At 44.2% G+C, this 14,752-nt stretch overlaps 1 protein-coding gene across 4 annotated transcripts in view; it reads right to left on the bottom strand.

Moving 5' to 3' along the window:
* The window catches only part of LOC140426789 (C-terminal-binding protein 1-like), a 140,413-nt gene that overhangs the window by 120,049 nt on the left and 5,612 nt on the right, over nucleotides 1-14,752 (bottom strand). For 2 of the 4 annotated variants that reach the window (XM_072511956.1, XM_072511957.1), the window contains exon 3: nucleotides 14,390-14,572. The exons of the other annotated variants lie outside the window; for them this stretch is intronic. In XM_072511956.1, coding sequence (XP_072368057.1) covers nucleotides 14,390-14,453 — 64 coding nt within the window. In that variant the 5' untranslated portion in view covers nucleotides 14,454-14,572. The remainder of the gene's footprint in view (nucleotides 1-14,389; nucleotides 14,573-14,752) is intronic. 4 annotated transcript variants of the gene reach the window in all.

Raw genomic sequence — 14,752 nt, forward strand, 5'->3', positions numbered from 1 at the left:
AAAACTAAATATAACAGAACAGTTCTGAAGAAAATTGTGAATAACAGCTTTTAATTCTGGTTATCTGACAGTTCAAACTCCTCTCCAAGACTTTAGCACAGAATCTAGGTGGACACTGGTTTAGAAACATAGAAAAGGGGAGCAGAGGCCATTCAGCCCTTCGAGCCTGTTCCACCATTCATTATGATCATGGCTGATCATCCATCTCAACAGCCTAATCCTGCTTCCCCCATATCCTTTGATACCCTTCACCCCAAGTGCTATATCGAACTGCTTCCTGAAAACATGGAATTTCTTTGACCAGAACTACTTCCTGTCATAACAAATTTCACAGGCCGACCATACTCTGGGTGAAGAACCTTCTCCTCATCGCTGTCCTAAATGGTCTATCCTTTATCCTCAGACTGTGATCCTTGGTTCTGGACACACCCACTATCAGGAACAACCTTCCTGCAAACAACCTGTCTAGTCCTGTTAGAATTTTATAGGTTTTTATGAGATCCCGCCTCATTCTCATGAACTCTAGCGAATACAATCCTAACTGATTCAATCTGTCCTCATACATCAGTCCCACCACCCCAGGAACCAGTCTGGTAAACCTTTGCTGCACTCCCTCAGATAAGGAGACCAAAACTGCACAAATTATTCCGGGTGTGGCCTTGTATAACCAAGGCCCTGTATAACTGCAGCAAGTCATCCCTGCTCCTGTACTCGAATCCTCTTGCAATGAAGACCAACATGCCATTTGCCTTCTTCACCGTCTGCTGTACCTTCAGTGGCTGATATACAAGGACACAGTTCTCGTTGCACATTCCCCTCTCCTAATTTACGATCATTCAGATAATAGTCTGCCTTCTCGTTTTTGCTAGCAAAGTGGACAAAAAGTGCTACTTGCTCAAGACTTTTGCTGAGGCATTATAGCAAGGCCCTGTTGGTAAAGGTCCTCCAGAAAGGAGGAGCACTAAGTTCTCCCTAAGAAGCATCAAAATAAGATTGAACATTCATCCTACTGGTGTTGTGGTGTGTGGCTGGCACAAAACAGCCGTGTAACTGTCTACAAACAACTAGTACACTTCAAAATTTGAGACAGAATAAGGGGCCATATAAATGCAAAGCTTCTCTTCTTCAGTAGAGTATAAACCTCACTTGCAGCCCATGTGCTAGATCATTTTGAAAATAAAAAGTGAATTGACACATTAACAAAAGATATTTCATGAACTTCCTGTACAACTGATAAATATCTCCACTGAACAGGCTGATCAGATTGTCAGAATTGATAAACTAATTTTCATCGTTAGTTGAAGATTTTTGTTTGCGTTCAACAAGATACGGCTTGGAAATGCCACACGCTTCAGTATCAGTTGAATCATAAAGCTTCCCCAAAACCAGAAGAGTACTTTCTACATGTAGTACCATTTCCATTTCCCACTCTTACTCATTCTTACAACCAAAGTGATAGTGGAAGGTTTGCGCAAAATCACAGGCAAGTCAAGTTCTTTATTCAGTAGACGATGAAACCCTGTACACTACCCTCCCCAATCACTGGCAATGCTAACTCCTAAAGATGAAAATAAAATCTTCTGGACAATTACAGGAAGGAAGTTTGCAAAATTCTTCCCCAATCGCCTAACGAAAACAAGCAAGTTCTCAGAGATATGGTTGCCTATGACTGGCCATTTGATATGATCAACCTATGCATTTGCTCAATTTGTCTCATTGCTCATAAGGATTGCAAGGGACCATTTTTATTCATCAGATTAGTTCCAAACTTCATATTCAACTTAATCTCTCATATCATAACTCACAACTTTCACTTTATCTTACTCATTCTTCATTAGTCCAGTCAGTGATCAAATAGACCCAACTTAATCTTGAGATTTTCTCTGAAAGCCACAAGAAGCAAATTGGACTCAATCTTAGTTGGTTTGAAACTCCAGTGAAAGGGCTGCAACCCAGTACACCAGTATGATCTTTCATATGTGTTTTCAATTGGAGTTACTTTTGAGTATTTTTCAATTCACGATCAGTTGGAGCTATTTTTTCATTACTTTTGCAAATAAAAATTGTTTTTTGTTGTTGAATATTTACATCAACGGCTATCTTGACAAAGTGGTAAAGTGACGTGATTTCCCAAATTTTAGCACACAGATGACAAGGAGAGAAGATTCGCTGGTCCTCCACAGGGAAAATGGACAATTCTAATCCGACAGGACATGGTGCCACGCGGCACGTAGGAACTGCTGCCTCTCAGCACCAGAGTTCAATTCCAGCCTTGGGTGACTGTCTGTGTGGAGCATGCACATTCTCCCAATGTCTGCATGGGTTTACTCCGAGTGCTCCGGTTTCCTCCCACTGTCCAAAGATGTGTCGGTTAGGTGGATTGTCCATGCTAAATTGCCCCTTAGTGTCCAAAGATGTGTAGGTTAGGTTAAGTGGTTAAACTCAACAATATTATGACAGTTTTAAGGTAGACAAATAGCTGTTCCAATTAGCTGATAATTCGAGCACAACAGTTTTAAGCTTTGAGTCAAGAAATACGCAGGGATGCAAAGCTTTTTTTTTACACAAGTGATAGTGACTGGGATCTGACTAGCTGTGAATGTGGTGGAAGCAGAGATGATCAATGATTTTATTAGGAAATTGGATGTGGCCTTCACTGACTGTGTAATCTATTCAAGTTAATTTCTTTCACGTCTATCAGCACACTCTCCCTCTTGCACTATTGGAGGCTCTTCCTCAAGAAGTCTGTCCCGGTCTCACCATCAGTACTTGCACTTTCTTGCTCGCCATTCTCTTCACCTTATTCAGCCAGTCCACGTGCTCAACCAGTATCAAAACCTGCCGATAGCTTTTACTCCATATCCCACAATTGATGCATCCCTTTATTCACTGGACCAGGGCTCTGCAACCCCCTTGTAATTGTCTGAAATAAAAGCGATTGGGAGCTGCAAAACTAAAATTCAGAATCTCAAACAAATATTTGGCGATTGAATGGTAAATTGGCATCTTTAAAACAAACTCTAGGATGTTCAAAATTAAGACTTTTGATACCATCTAACAGATCTCAGATTTAAGACCGAGATGAGAAGGAATTTCTTCTCAGAGGATGATGAATCTGTGGAATTCTTTACTGCAGAGGACTACAGGCTAGGTTTTTAAATATGTTCACGGTTGAGATAGACATTTTTAAACAATACGGGAATCTAGGGTTATGGGGATGGCGGGAATCGAGAGTTATGGGGATAAGGTGGGAATCGAGAGTTATGGGGATAAGGCGGGAATTGAGGGTTATGGGGATAATGCAGGAATTGAGGGTTACAGGGTTAAGGCAGGAATTGAGGGTTACGGCGTTAAGGCAGGAATCGAGGGTTATGAGGATTAGGCGGGAATCGATGGTTATGAGGATAAGGCGGGAAAGTGGAGTTGAGGATATCAGATCAGTCATGATCCCATTGAATGGTGGACCAGACTCGCTGGACCGATTACCTCCTTCTGCACTGTAGGGATTGCATGATAATTCTATGATTCTATAAAATCATTACACAAAAGATGTGCAGGTTCGGCGGATTGGCAATGCTAAATTGTCCCTTAGTGTTGAATGGTTAGGTGGAGTTACAAGGATAGAGTGGGGGAATGGGCCTAGTGCTCTTTCGGAGGCCCGGTGGGTCAAATGGCCTCCTTCCGCACTGTAGGGATTCTATTCTATGAACACACTGGCACTTCGACAGTTTAAGAGCAGAGACAGAGCCATGGAAAATGAGCCATCCACCTGGCCCAGGTGCTGACTGATGTGGAGAATCCTACAAATTCTGGAAACAGAAGAGCTCAATATGAGGTTAGGACATTACAAATCTAGGTCCAAGGGATGCAGTTTTAGAATACAACAGCCTATAATTTATCCAGTGTCAAATCTGCAACATATCCAACTGACAATTTTTCGAAGGGATCTGTACTGAGCTCTAGATATTAGTTAAGCTGGCAGCAACTCAAAATTCTAGAATCGAAGATGCATTGCAAACTGCAGAAGTGCGGAGCCAACAGTAAGCTACTCATTGAAGGTGGCAATTGTACAGTGATTTCGCCCCCAACCCTTTCTATAAATAAACATGGAATGTAAGGCATGGAAAGGACAGTTAGTCATCACAACACGGCTATAGCAATGTGCAGACGGGTATTGCTGGTGAGACATAAAAACAAGGCAAAGTAACAATGAAAGAAAGTGTCCACAAGTATGCGCCAAATACTACAAGACATCTAGTTATTAGGAGCATATCAAAGTAAAACATTTCAAACAGATATACCATTAAATTTGGACAGAAGTCAAGAATAGGAACCAATAAACAAGAATGGTACCAGTGATGAGAGATTCCATGTACGTGGAGAGACCAGCAAACCTGGGGTTGTTCTCCTTTTGAGCACAAATGGTTCAGAGGAGATCTGATGGAGGAGTTCAACAATAATGCGTTTAGAAAGAATAAACAAGGAGAAAGAGTTTCCAGTAGTAGAAACGTCAATAACCAGTGGAAAACTGATTTACAGTGGCGACAACGTGAGAATGTTTTTTTAAATAGCAAATGGCTACAATTTGGAACGCAGGGCCTGGAAAGAATGTTGGAAGCAGATTCAATAACTTTCTTTCGAAAGGGAACTGGATGTGTACTTGCAGTCGCAAGATTTGGGGAAAGAGCACGAGTACGGGACAGATTGGATGGCTCATTCAAATGATGGCTCTGCTGCATCATTCTATGCCCCTGTGACGGCACACTGTTACAACTATATTGGTTCAGTTAGTAACGACGGTCAGAAGACTGTGGATTTGAGCCCCACTCAATTTACCGTCTGGTATTCTAGGTCAACTACACAGTGAGGGACTATCATTTTGTTTCATGCCACATCGAAGGTTCAGTTTGTCTCTTAAAGGAAACATTAAAGCCACAGTGCAAAGCTAGTAGGGTAGGTACTTTGCCAGAATGAGATCAAACTAACCGATTAGCTTTATACTTTTAAAGCTGCGGACATCGGAGTAACTGAATGCAATGTTGTCTGCCAGGGACAAAGGATCTACCCTTATTCTGGTTCAATTTTTTTTTTTTTTTTTAAATAGCACAGAATGATGTAGCAGGAAGGAGGCCATTTGGCCCGTTGAACTTTACCAGCTCTCTGGTAGAGCTCTCCAATTAATCCCAATCCTCTGCTCTTTTCCCATAACCCTGTAATTACTTTTCCAAGCATTATTAAATTATTTTTTGGAAACTATTCATGAATCTGTTCCCACCGCCCTTTTACCCACTGCATTCCAGATCAGAACACCTTGCCCCGTAAAATAAAAACTCATGTGACCACTTGCACAACCTTTTGGCATTGGAAACCTACTTGCCACCAAAATCATTCAGGATTTTCATCCATTCATCAGTCAAGCATTCTCTTAACATTTCCTGCTCTCATGAGCATAACCCTAGCTTCCTCAATCTCTCCCCTTGCTTCTGCCAAACCCCCTCCCCCAGCCCTCCCCGAAACCCCGGTACCACTTTTGTAAAATGGCACTCGAGGTAAGGAGGTTTCCAACTCTTTTCTTTTATAAATTTAGTTCACCCAATTATTTTTTTCCAATTGAGGGGCAATTTAGCATGGCCATTCCACCTACCCTGCACATCTTTGGGTTTTGGGGGAAAAACCCACGCAAACACGGGGAGAATGTATAAACTCCACACAGACAGTGACCCAGAGCCGGGATCGAATCTGGGACTTCGGCGCCGTGAGGAGGTTTCCAACTCTGACCGCAAACATTGTTGGAGGTTCCATCACCAGACCTCCAGGTTCGGTGTCCCACACATCCATTTTCACTGGGCTCTCGAGGATCATGTGATATTACCTTTAAACGACAGGAACAGGAAAGCAGTTTTCATATTACCACAAACGTTTCACATTAGGCTAATTCACCCGCCACGATTCTCCTGTAGTCGCCATCAATGAAAGATTCATCTCCAGCACACTGTTACATGTAACCCAGAAGAAGAAAAAACAGCCTTTCCCGCAAGTGTTTCTTTTAATTTCCTTTAACAATTTTTTTAAAATAAATTTAGAGTACCCAATTATCTTTTTTCCAATTAAGGGGCAATTTAGTGTGGCCAATTACCTATCCTGCACATCTTTTGGGTTGTGGGGGCAAAACCCACGCAGACACAGGGAGAATGTGCAAACTCCACACGGACAGTGACCCAGGGCCGGGATTCGAACCCGGGTCCTCAGCGCCACAGGCAGCAAAGCTAACCACTGTGCCACCGTGCTGTCCTCTTTTACACTTTTTATTGGATATAAAAAATGGGGACGGGTAAAAAAAAAAGGCGGCCATTCGACTGATGGTCATAAATTATACAAAAAGTAACAAAGTCTCGTTTCTTTTCCAATTGGCATAAGGATGTGAAGCCGAGGACGTATATGTAGGGTGACAAATGGAGGGGACATGGGGGGGTGGGAGCTCATGTGATGAAACCTCCCAATATTCCCAACCAAAGCGGCAACCCTGCATATGCCGTTTTACTCAGGAATACTCTGCTTGCACGAAGCATGAGATTACACTCAACTGTACGCCAGTCAAGTTGAGCACTGCAGTGCACTCTCTATAAAATCAGTTTAGATTAGGAAAGCCCTCCCGGTCCATTTAATCTATTTCCAAAATACCTCTCCTACAGCTCACCCCGTTACAACAATGACTTGCTTCCTAAATTAAGCTGAGTGCCTTAGCTATCCCTCTTGGCAGCCCACTCCAGCTGCTCATCACCCTCTCCGCAAAGAAATACCTCTGACATTTGTCCTAAACCTGCCCTTCATAATCTTGAGCGTTTGCCCGCCCTAATCCTACAAGTGTGAATTGCAGCATAATTTGGCATTTAGAGCTCAATCACAAACACAACATTTTTTTTTTTGGGCATGTTTTTTTAAATAAAAAAATTCTTACACTTCTGAAATGGACAAGGATGGGAGCATGCTGGTACCCTCCCTGCCTCTGGTTGAGAAAGTCTTGTGTCACATAATTAATCTGAAATATTGGATCTCTGCAGCGGAGGCAATGATTAATAGTGAAACTGTGCTTTAAAAGTTCATCGTACTGCAAATAGTTTCCCATTCAGGGACAATTTAGCGTGGCTAATTCACCTACCCTGCACATCTTTTGGGTTGTGGGAGTAAGACCCACGCAGACACGTGAAGAATGTGCAAACTCCACACGAGTGGCCCGGGATCGAACAGGGGTTCCCCCCGAGCCATGAGGCAGCAGTGCTAACCACTGCGCCACAGTTCCATCCTGTATTTCCCATTTGCAATGAAAAAAGAGCAAACCTAGTCCAGCAAAATAATACCATCACCTTCCAATCAGCAAAGTAATAGGAGAAGCCATCAAGTAACACATTAGCCACAATTCTGCTAACCAAAATTCACTGCAAACACCACCCAGTCCAATTTCTTTATGCAACAATGGCAACATTAACTGAAGAATTTTGAGATGTCAAGAGAATGAGGGGTGCAGTATAAAGACAAATTTATTCTTTCTTTACTTTCAGCCAATGACCATCTCCAACAACAGAGGAGCCAAATAGCAACTTCCAAGGCATGTAGGAGGAAGTCACACGTTGGGTGGCTCCTGCTCTAGGCTTGATTTTTTTAGAATTTAATGCTCGGCCCCAGGGGCGATTTCTCGTTAATTAAGTTCAGGAAGCCATACGGAAGGAGGATGTCCAAAACCCAAAGGAAAGCCGCCGTGAAGAAGGGAGCGAGCGACGGTTCACTGATGAGTGGAAGGGTCTGCTCAGCAACTGGAAGGATGGTGGATGCTGGGTCGCTGGGTGGGGCCGCACTGTTCACGGCAGAAAAGATGACCGAGGTGATGGCTTTGGATCTTGAAAAACAGTTCACAAAACACATGGAGGTGATGAGGAAGGAGATGATGGCAGCATTGAAGGTGCTGGTGGAAGAGGTGATTGCCCCAGTGAAGGCGTGGTGTCGAGGACATAGGTCGAGGTGCTGGAGCAGGGTGAGAAACTGAAAGGAGTGGAGGAGGCCTTGTCGCAACACTGATCAGCTCACCTTGATGGGTGAGGAGCTGCAGAGGGTGGTGGAGGCCAACAAGGGTCTGCGAGCCAAAGTGGAGGACCTGGAAAACAGAGCTAGACTAGACGGCAAAATCTGAGGATCGTGGGCCTGCCCGAATTGCCAAGATGTTGGGGGAGCTGTTGGGAGAGGGGGAGGATTCCTCCTGGTATGAACTGGATCGGGTTCATAGGTCGTGGAGGCCTAAACCAAAGGTGAATGAGCCGCCAAGAGCAGTGATTATTTGTTTCCAGAGGTACCGCGTGAAGGAGAAGATCCTGAGTTGGGCAAAGCAGAAGCAGGAGGTCCAGTAGGCTGGAGCTGGTATACCATATACCAGGAGTTAACCGTGGAGTCGGCAAGGAGGCTGGTGGTCTTCAGCCGGGTGAAGACGGCACTGTATAAAGCTGTGTGCAATCCGGCATGGTGTACCCAGCTAAGTTGAGGGTGACCTACAACTCGAAAGCCCTTGTATTTTGAGACAGTGGAAGTGGAGGTGTTTGTGAAGGCATGACTTGGCAGAAGTGAGAAATGGGATTGAGGATTGGTCTTGGACTGAGGGTAGGGGGGTTGGAAGATTGTATATGGCTCTACTTTTTTATCTCATGTTATTATATGCATTAAATGAGGTGACGTTGCGTATTTGGACAAGGTAGGAGCTGGGATTTTTTTTTTTTTTTGCAATGATGGCTTTAATGGGGTTTGTGTATTTACACTGGTGTTGTGTTGAAGGGGATTTCTTTGCTTGGGGGGGGGGGGGGGGGGGGGAGCCTGGGCAGGGGTCTCCACACTGGTTCATGAAGGGGAGTGTGGTGGGGGGGGGGGGGAATGGGCCGCAGCCATTGGAGCCTGGTAGAATAGGTTTTGATGGACCTAGGTGGTGTGAAAAGTCAGAGGAGGCGATCGATAGTCAGATCGAAAAGTCAGAGGAGGGTTCGATGGTAACAATGGGGCGAGGCGGGCCAAGCCCAGTGGGCAGAGCCCGGAGTGATGTTGGCGATTAGGGGGGGGGGGGGTTGGTGAGAGACCCCTGGTAATGTGAGGGGTTTGTTGGAGGGAGATTTTCCCGCGTCATCCCGGGGATAGCGTGAACTTGGAACCAGGGCCACTAGAAGCCATTTACAGGGTGTCAGATTGGCTCGGGCAGCAGGAGGGTGCAAAGGGCAGATGTTTTAGCCTTTGTCTCGCTGATTGCCCAGAGGCGGGTCCTGTTGGGGTGGAGGTTAGCTTCTCCACCCTGTGCTTCGGCTTGGCGGGGAGACCTACTTGAAATTCTTTGACTCTCGGGAAGGTGAAGTTTCAGCTGAAGCAAGAGTTTTACAATTCATGGGGGCTGTTTATTATGCACTTTCGAGAATTGGTTGCCATTGAAGAGGGGGGGGGGTCGGCGGTATTGTTGTCTTTGGTTATACGGTTTACAGATTGATTGTTAATTTCAATTTTTTAACCTGGAATGTGCGGGTAGATGTTTTGGTCTGTTTATTGAGCGGGGTGCGATTTGTGTGTGGAGGATTGTAATTGTATTTGTTTTTGCTTGTTTTTTCTTTGCTTGTTTATGATGAAAATGGGAAGAGCCAAATACCTCACTGACCTATGTCGCCGGCATCGCGGAGTGGCACGGCATCGCTGGCAAGATACTTAACTGAATCAGTTATCAAAAACTTGACAACAAGAGCAGAGGAATGGTAAACTCTAATATGATGAACAGCTTACCTCCTGTTTCCCACCCACCCCCAATGATTTCCACCATTGAATAATCACAAGACCACCAAATCTACATTTAAACTCATGCAGTTCACGTGAACATCATCAATGCCAGTGAACTCAAGATCCACCCTCTCATCAGACTGCAAACAGCAATCCATGCTATTTACAAACAACTATGGATATACTATGAATGCAGCCTTTAATGAACCAAACAGCACTTTTAGTACTTTTACTCAAAACATTTGGCTCTCAAGGGTCTTAATAATGCACAGCAAACGGAGCCTATCTACTGCTACAAGTGAGCCTCTGAGTAGGCATGTGATGGGGTGGGTGCAAAGCTCTACTTCTTCACCTTGGCAGTATCCAGCAGATGGTCCAAAAGTGATTAGTGACGGCACAGCCCAAACCTTCTTGCATGACAGCAGCAGGACCAAACATCTCACATTTCATTGCAAGATTTAAACCAGATGGATTGCTCCTCAACTTCCAATTATAGGTTCCTTCCCTCCAGCCCTTGCTGCGCTGCTAATCTTCAACTCTCTCTCTGCAGGAACAGCAAGAGTGGGAAGAGGAGAATCTGTAATTGGAGGAGCAAGCATGGGAGAGACAGCATCTGTGATTGGAGGAGCAGCTCAGCCTCTCCTGCATTCACTACTCCTCCAATCATAACTCTACAGTCAGTTCCTGCTCTCACAAACCTATTTTTTAAAACCTTGGACTAGCCTTGAAGGTCGGAACTTGCATTTAAAATGCAGGTTTCCAAGATGTCAGTCGGAAATCCCTCACAAGGTGGAAAAATCTCATCCCTGTCCATTCTCTCACAAGGTCCTCTGTCAACTTCTAGTATTCCCTCTAAATTGGTCATTATTGAAGATTCCAGCATACGGTCAGAAAAACTGGTGGCATTTTGTAAGCTTGTGTATTTCAATAGAGGAGCATTTTTATTATATGGCTACAAGCTGATTTGCAGCTAATCAAATGTTGCATCCATTTCACACTCTTTAAAACAAAAACAAAAATAAAGAACAAATTAGATTCACCTCTTCACCACCTGCAACCCAGAGCTGTGTTCAGCCAATGCAGTGCACTATACGGTGTAGTCAGAGCAAAGGCTTCGAATAATGCGAACATATTAGCGACGTGCATGCGAGTTCAGTAAAAGTGTTTTTTTGCAATTTAGCAGAAGGCTAAAATATTATTTTACATCCAAGAGATGAATTCCAGAGCCATAGATGGATACGAGGTGTGGCTGAGATCAAAAATAGGGCGGGCCTGTTTAGTCACAAGACCCAAAAAAAGGTGCTAGTTTATTCTTCTGGCAGAGTGCCAATTATACAATACAATTCTGACCGTGACTCCATCATTCTGGAGAACTAAGATATGGTTTAACCCTGGGCACCAAACAGTTGATATTTACAAACCTTTGGGAGTACACATAGTCACCAGCTACCACCTTTAAAGATTAAGGTTATTTATCTTGGACAGTGGCAATAGCACAATTAGCAGCATTGGTCAAACACAGTGAAAAATATGTCTAGCTCACCGAAATTGATTGAAAGATTTCAGATTTGATTGCCCTGTTCATTTTATTTCTTTATTTTTAGTTTTAGAGTAGCCAATTATTTTTATTTTTCCAATTAAGGGGCAATTTAGCGTGGTCAATCCACCGAACCTGCACATCTTTGGGTTGCGGGGGTAAAACCCACGCAGACATGGAGAGAACGTGCAAACTCCACACGGACAGTGACCCAGGGCTGGGATTTGAACCCGGGTCCTCAGCGCTGCAGTCCCAGTACTAACCACTGCGCCGCATGCCGCCCTACCCTGTTCATTTTAAACCCAACTTTGATTAACTAAAAGGCTGGATCCAGGTTCAGGGAACGCACAAGCTACAACAGATCCCGCATTTTAAATGCACAATGAATGGGTTAGGTACTATAATAATAATCTTTATTGTCACAAGCAGACTTACATTAACACTGCAATGAAGTTACTGTGAAAATCCCCTAGTCGCCACATTCCGGCGCCTGTTCGGGTACACAGAGGGAGAATTCAGAATATCCAATTCACCTGACAGCACATCTTTCGGGACTGTGGGAGGAAACGGGAGCACCCGGAGGAAACCCACGCAGACACAGGGAGAACGAGCAGACTCTGCACAGACAGTGACCCAAGCCGGGAATCGAACCTGGGACCATGGAGCTGTGAAGCAACAGTGCTAATCACAGTGCTGCCCCATACAACCAAATTGCACAATAGTGAGATTGGGAGGTGACATTTTAACAATGTCCCTTTGGAACTAAAAGTGGGATATTGGTATGGAACAGTTGGTCATGTGTCACCCATTTCAACACTACGTTTGTGCCCCAGTTCATCACATTGGACTCTAGTGCAGAGGCCATCTTCAATTCAAATGTTACACTTTTTTCCAAGGGCCCTTGCATCATTTAAAAAGCTTTCTCAGTGACATCACTAGGAGGGAAATCTGTCTCATCGTATTTCTGGCCCCCACACAATCAGCTCCAGAAGAATCCAGTAAAGTGACCCCAAAAAATTAATTTGCGACTGTTGCCGGTGGGATTACTAGTTCCCCTCCCACTAGGCAACAATCCCACCCAGATGTTGCCAGCATAATCCCACAGCCCATTCATTCCACAATAGACTTTCTGGTGTCACCACTTTTCCATGTGCTACACAAAGCGTTATCAACCAGCAACTAAAATCATGGTATGGGTATCCTTCAGCTGCAGAGTTAGACTCTCCTGCACCACTCATAACACTAGTTTCAGCAGTATTGTCTTTTCTCCACTGCACCGGTGTGACACTTTTCCACACTGCCAAATAATGCAATCGTGTGCTGAAAAAACTGGAAAGAGGACAAGGCTGAAACATTTGGATTTTCAGCTAGAAGAGACAAGTGGGTGATGCATCTCAGCCTCCTCCTGACAGTCCAAGCATCACAGATCCCAGTCTTCTGCCAAATCAATCCACATCCGGGAACAGCTGAAGGCACTGGAAGCAGCAAAGGCTTTTGGCCCTGACAACATCTCGGCTAGGGTACTGAAGACTTGTGCCCCAGAAATAGCGGCGCCCTAACAAACCTGTTCCAGTACAAGTACAACACCGGTATTCGCCCAAAATATGGAAAAATGTCCAAGTATGTTCTCTCCACAAAAAACAAGGCAGACTCAATGCAGTTACTCAATTACTACACCATCAGCCTACCATTAAAGTAATGGAAAATGCCATCAGCAGTGCTATCAAGCAGAACTTAATCTGCAAAAGCCTGCTTGTCGATGCTCAGTTTGGTTCCGCTTGGAGCACTCAGCTCCAGACCTTACAACAACCTTGGTCTAAACATGGACAAAGGAGCTGAATTCCAGAGGCAAGGCAAGAGTGACTGCCCTTGACAACAAAGCAACATCTGATTTTGAGTTAAGCATCAAGGAGTCAATGGCAAACAGTGCGTAAACTCTCCACCGGTTGGAGTCATAACTAGCGCGCAAGAAGATGGTTGTCATTGTTAGAGGCCTATTAGCTCAGTCCAGGGCATTGTTGCAGGAATTCTTCGGGATAGTATCATCGATCCAACTACTTCAGTTGTTTCACTAACCTCCCTGTCAACTTAAGAATAATAAGTGGGATATTTGATGATTACAAATTGTTCAGCACCATTTACAAATTCTCAGATACTGAAGCACTTCTGTACCAACATGCAAGACCTGCACAACATCCAGGCTTAGGTTGGTAAATGCCAAGCAACATTTGTGCCACAAGATTGTCAGGTAATGACCATCTACAAGAGAGAGAAGCGAACCATTTCTTGACATTTAATAGTATCAGCATTGCTGAATCCCCTATCAACAACATCCTGGCATCACCAGTGATCAGAAACGGAACTGAACTAACCATACAAAATCTGTGGCTGCAAGAGGTCAGTGGCCAGGAATTGTGTAGTGAGTAACTAGCCTTCTGACTACCCAAAGCCTTTCCACTACCTGCAAAGCACAAGTCAAGAAGCTCAACTCCGTCAAGGACAAAGCAGCCCTGCTCACCTCAGCCACCATCACCAACATTCACTTACTTGGTATTCCACATTTATACACAAGATTAAAATTTTAATCCAAACATTTCAATGAGCACTGGGCATTTGGGACAACTGAGTCATCTCGGTTTGATTTCAGAAACAGGTGGCCTTTCAAAACAACTCATGGTGACATGGGAGCCTTCAAGTGGAGTTCAGCCTTTCGTCAAAATAATCGCAACAAATCTCAATGCCACTTTATAACAGCACTGGTCACAGCCGTCCCAGCAGGTACTATTATGAACGCCTTTTACTTCAGGTCTGAATGAATCTGTCATTGATTCCCAACGCAACAAGTTTCAGAACTTACGCACACGAGCTTAAGTACATGGAGAGCACCAACATATGTGACAGTCTGCTGCCAGTCCCACAACTAAACCAAATCAAAATTCAGTGGAGAGGTGAAATAAACTCGTAATCGTAAGCAATGCGGACAAGTAAATTCTACTTCAAACGCAGCACACTGAGGCACGACTTCACAAGATATCCTTTTCAACTTTTTTAACCTCTTACCTTCGCAAATGCGATCAAGACGTGCCCGCTTTACTTTGTGTTTGTCCATGACGGGCACAGACATGAGGACTACAGCTCAGGGATCAGCGCGTTGATGACTGAAGGTGGATTAGCTTTTAACCACAGCAAAAACCGGAGGTATCAGACATCAAAATTCACAGGTTTCAATATTTCCAAAAGCTCCTGTTTTGTAAAAAAGAAATTTAAATAATCTCCAGTTAGGTACAGATAGGAGTTTCCTTTTCCCCTAATTAATTCCCACATGTGGTTCAGCCAAAAAGTATTTTACAACTTGCAGCTGAGAAGTTAGCATATAAAGATGACAATCCCCCATCTTCATGCTGCACCATTTTGTTTCTCACC

Source organism: Scyliorhinus torazame, chromosome 7, assembly GCF_047496885.1.
Source record: "Scyliorhinus torazame isolate Kashiwa2021f chromosome 7, sScyTor2.1, whole genome shotgun sequence".
Classification (NCBI taxonomy): Eukaryota; Metazoa; Chordata; class Chondrichthyes; order Carcharhiniformes; family Scyliorhinidae; genus Scyliorhinus; species Scyliorhinus torazame.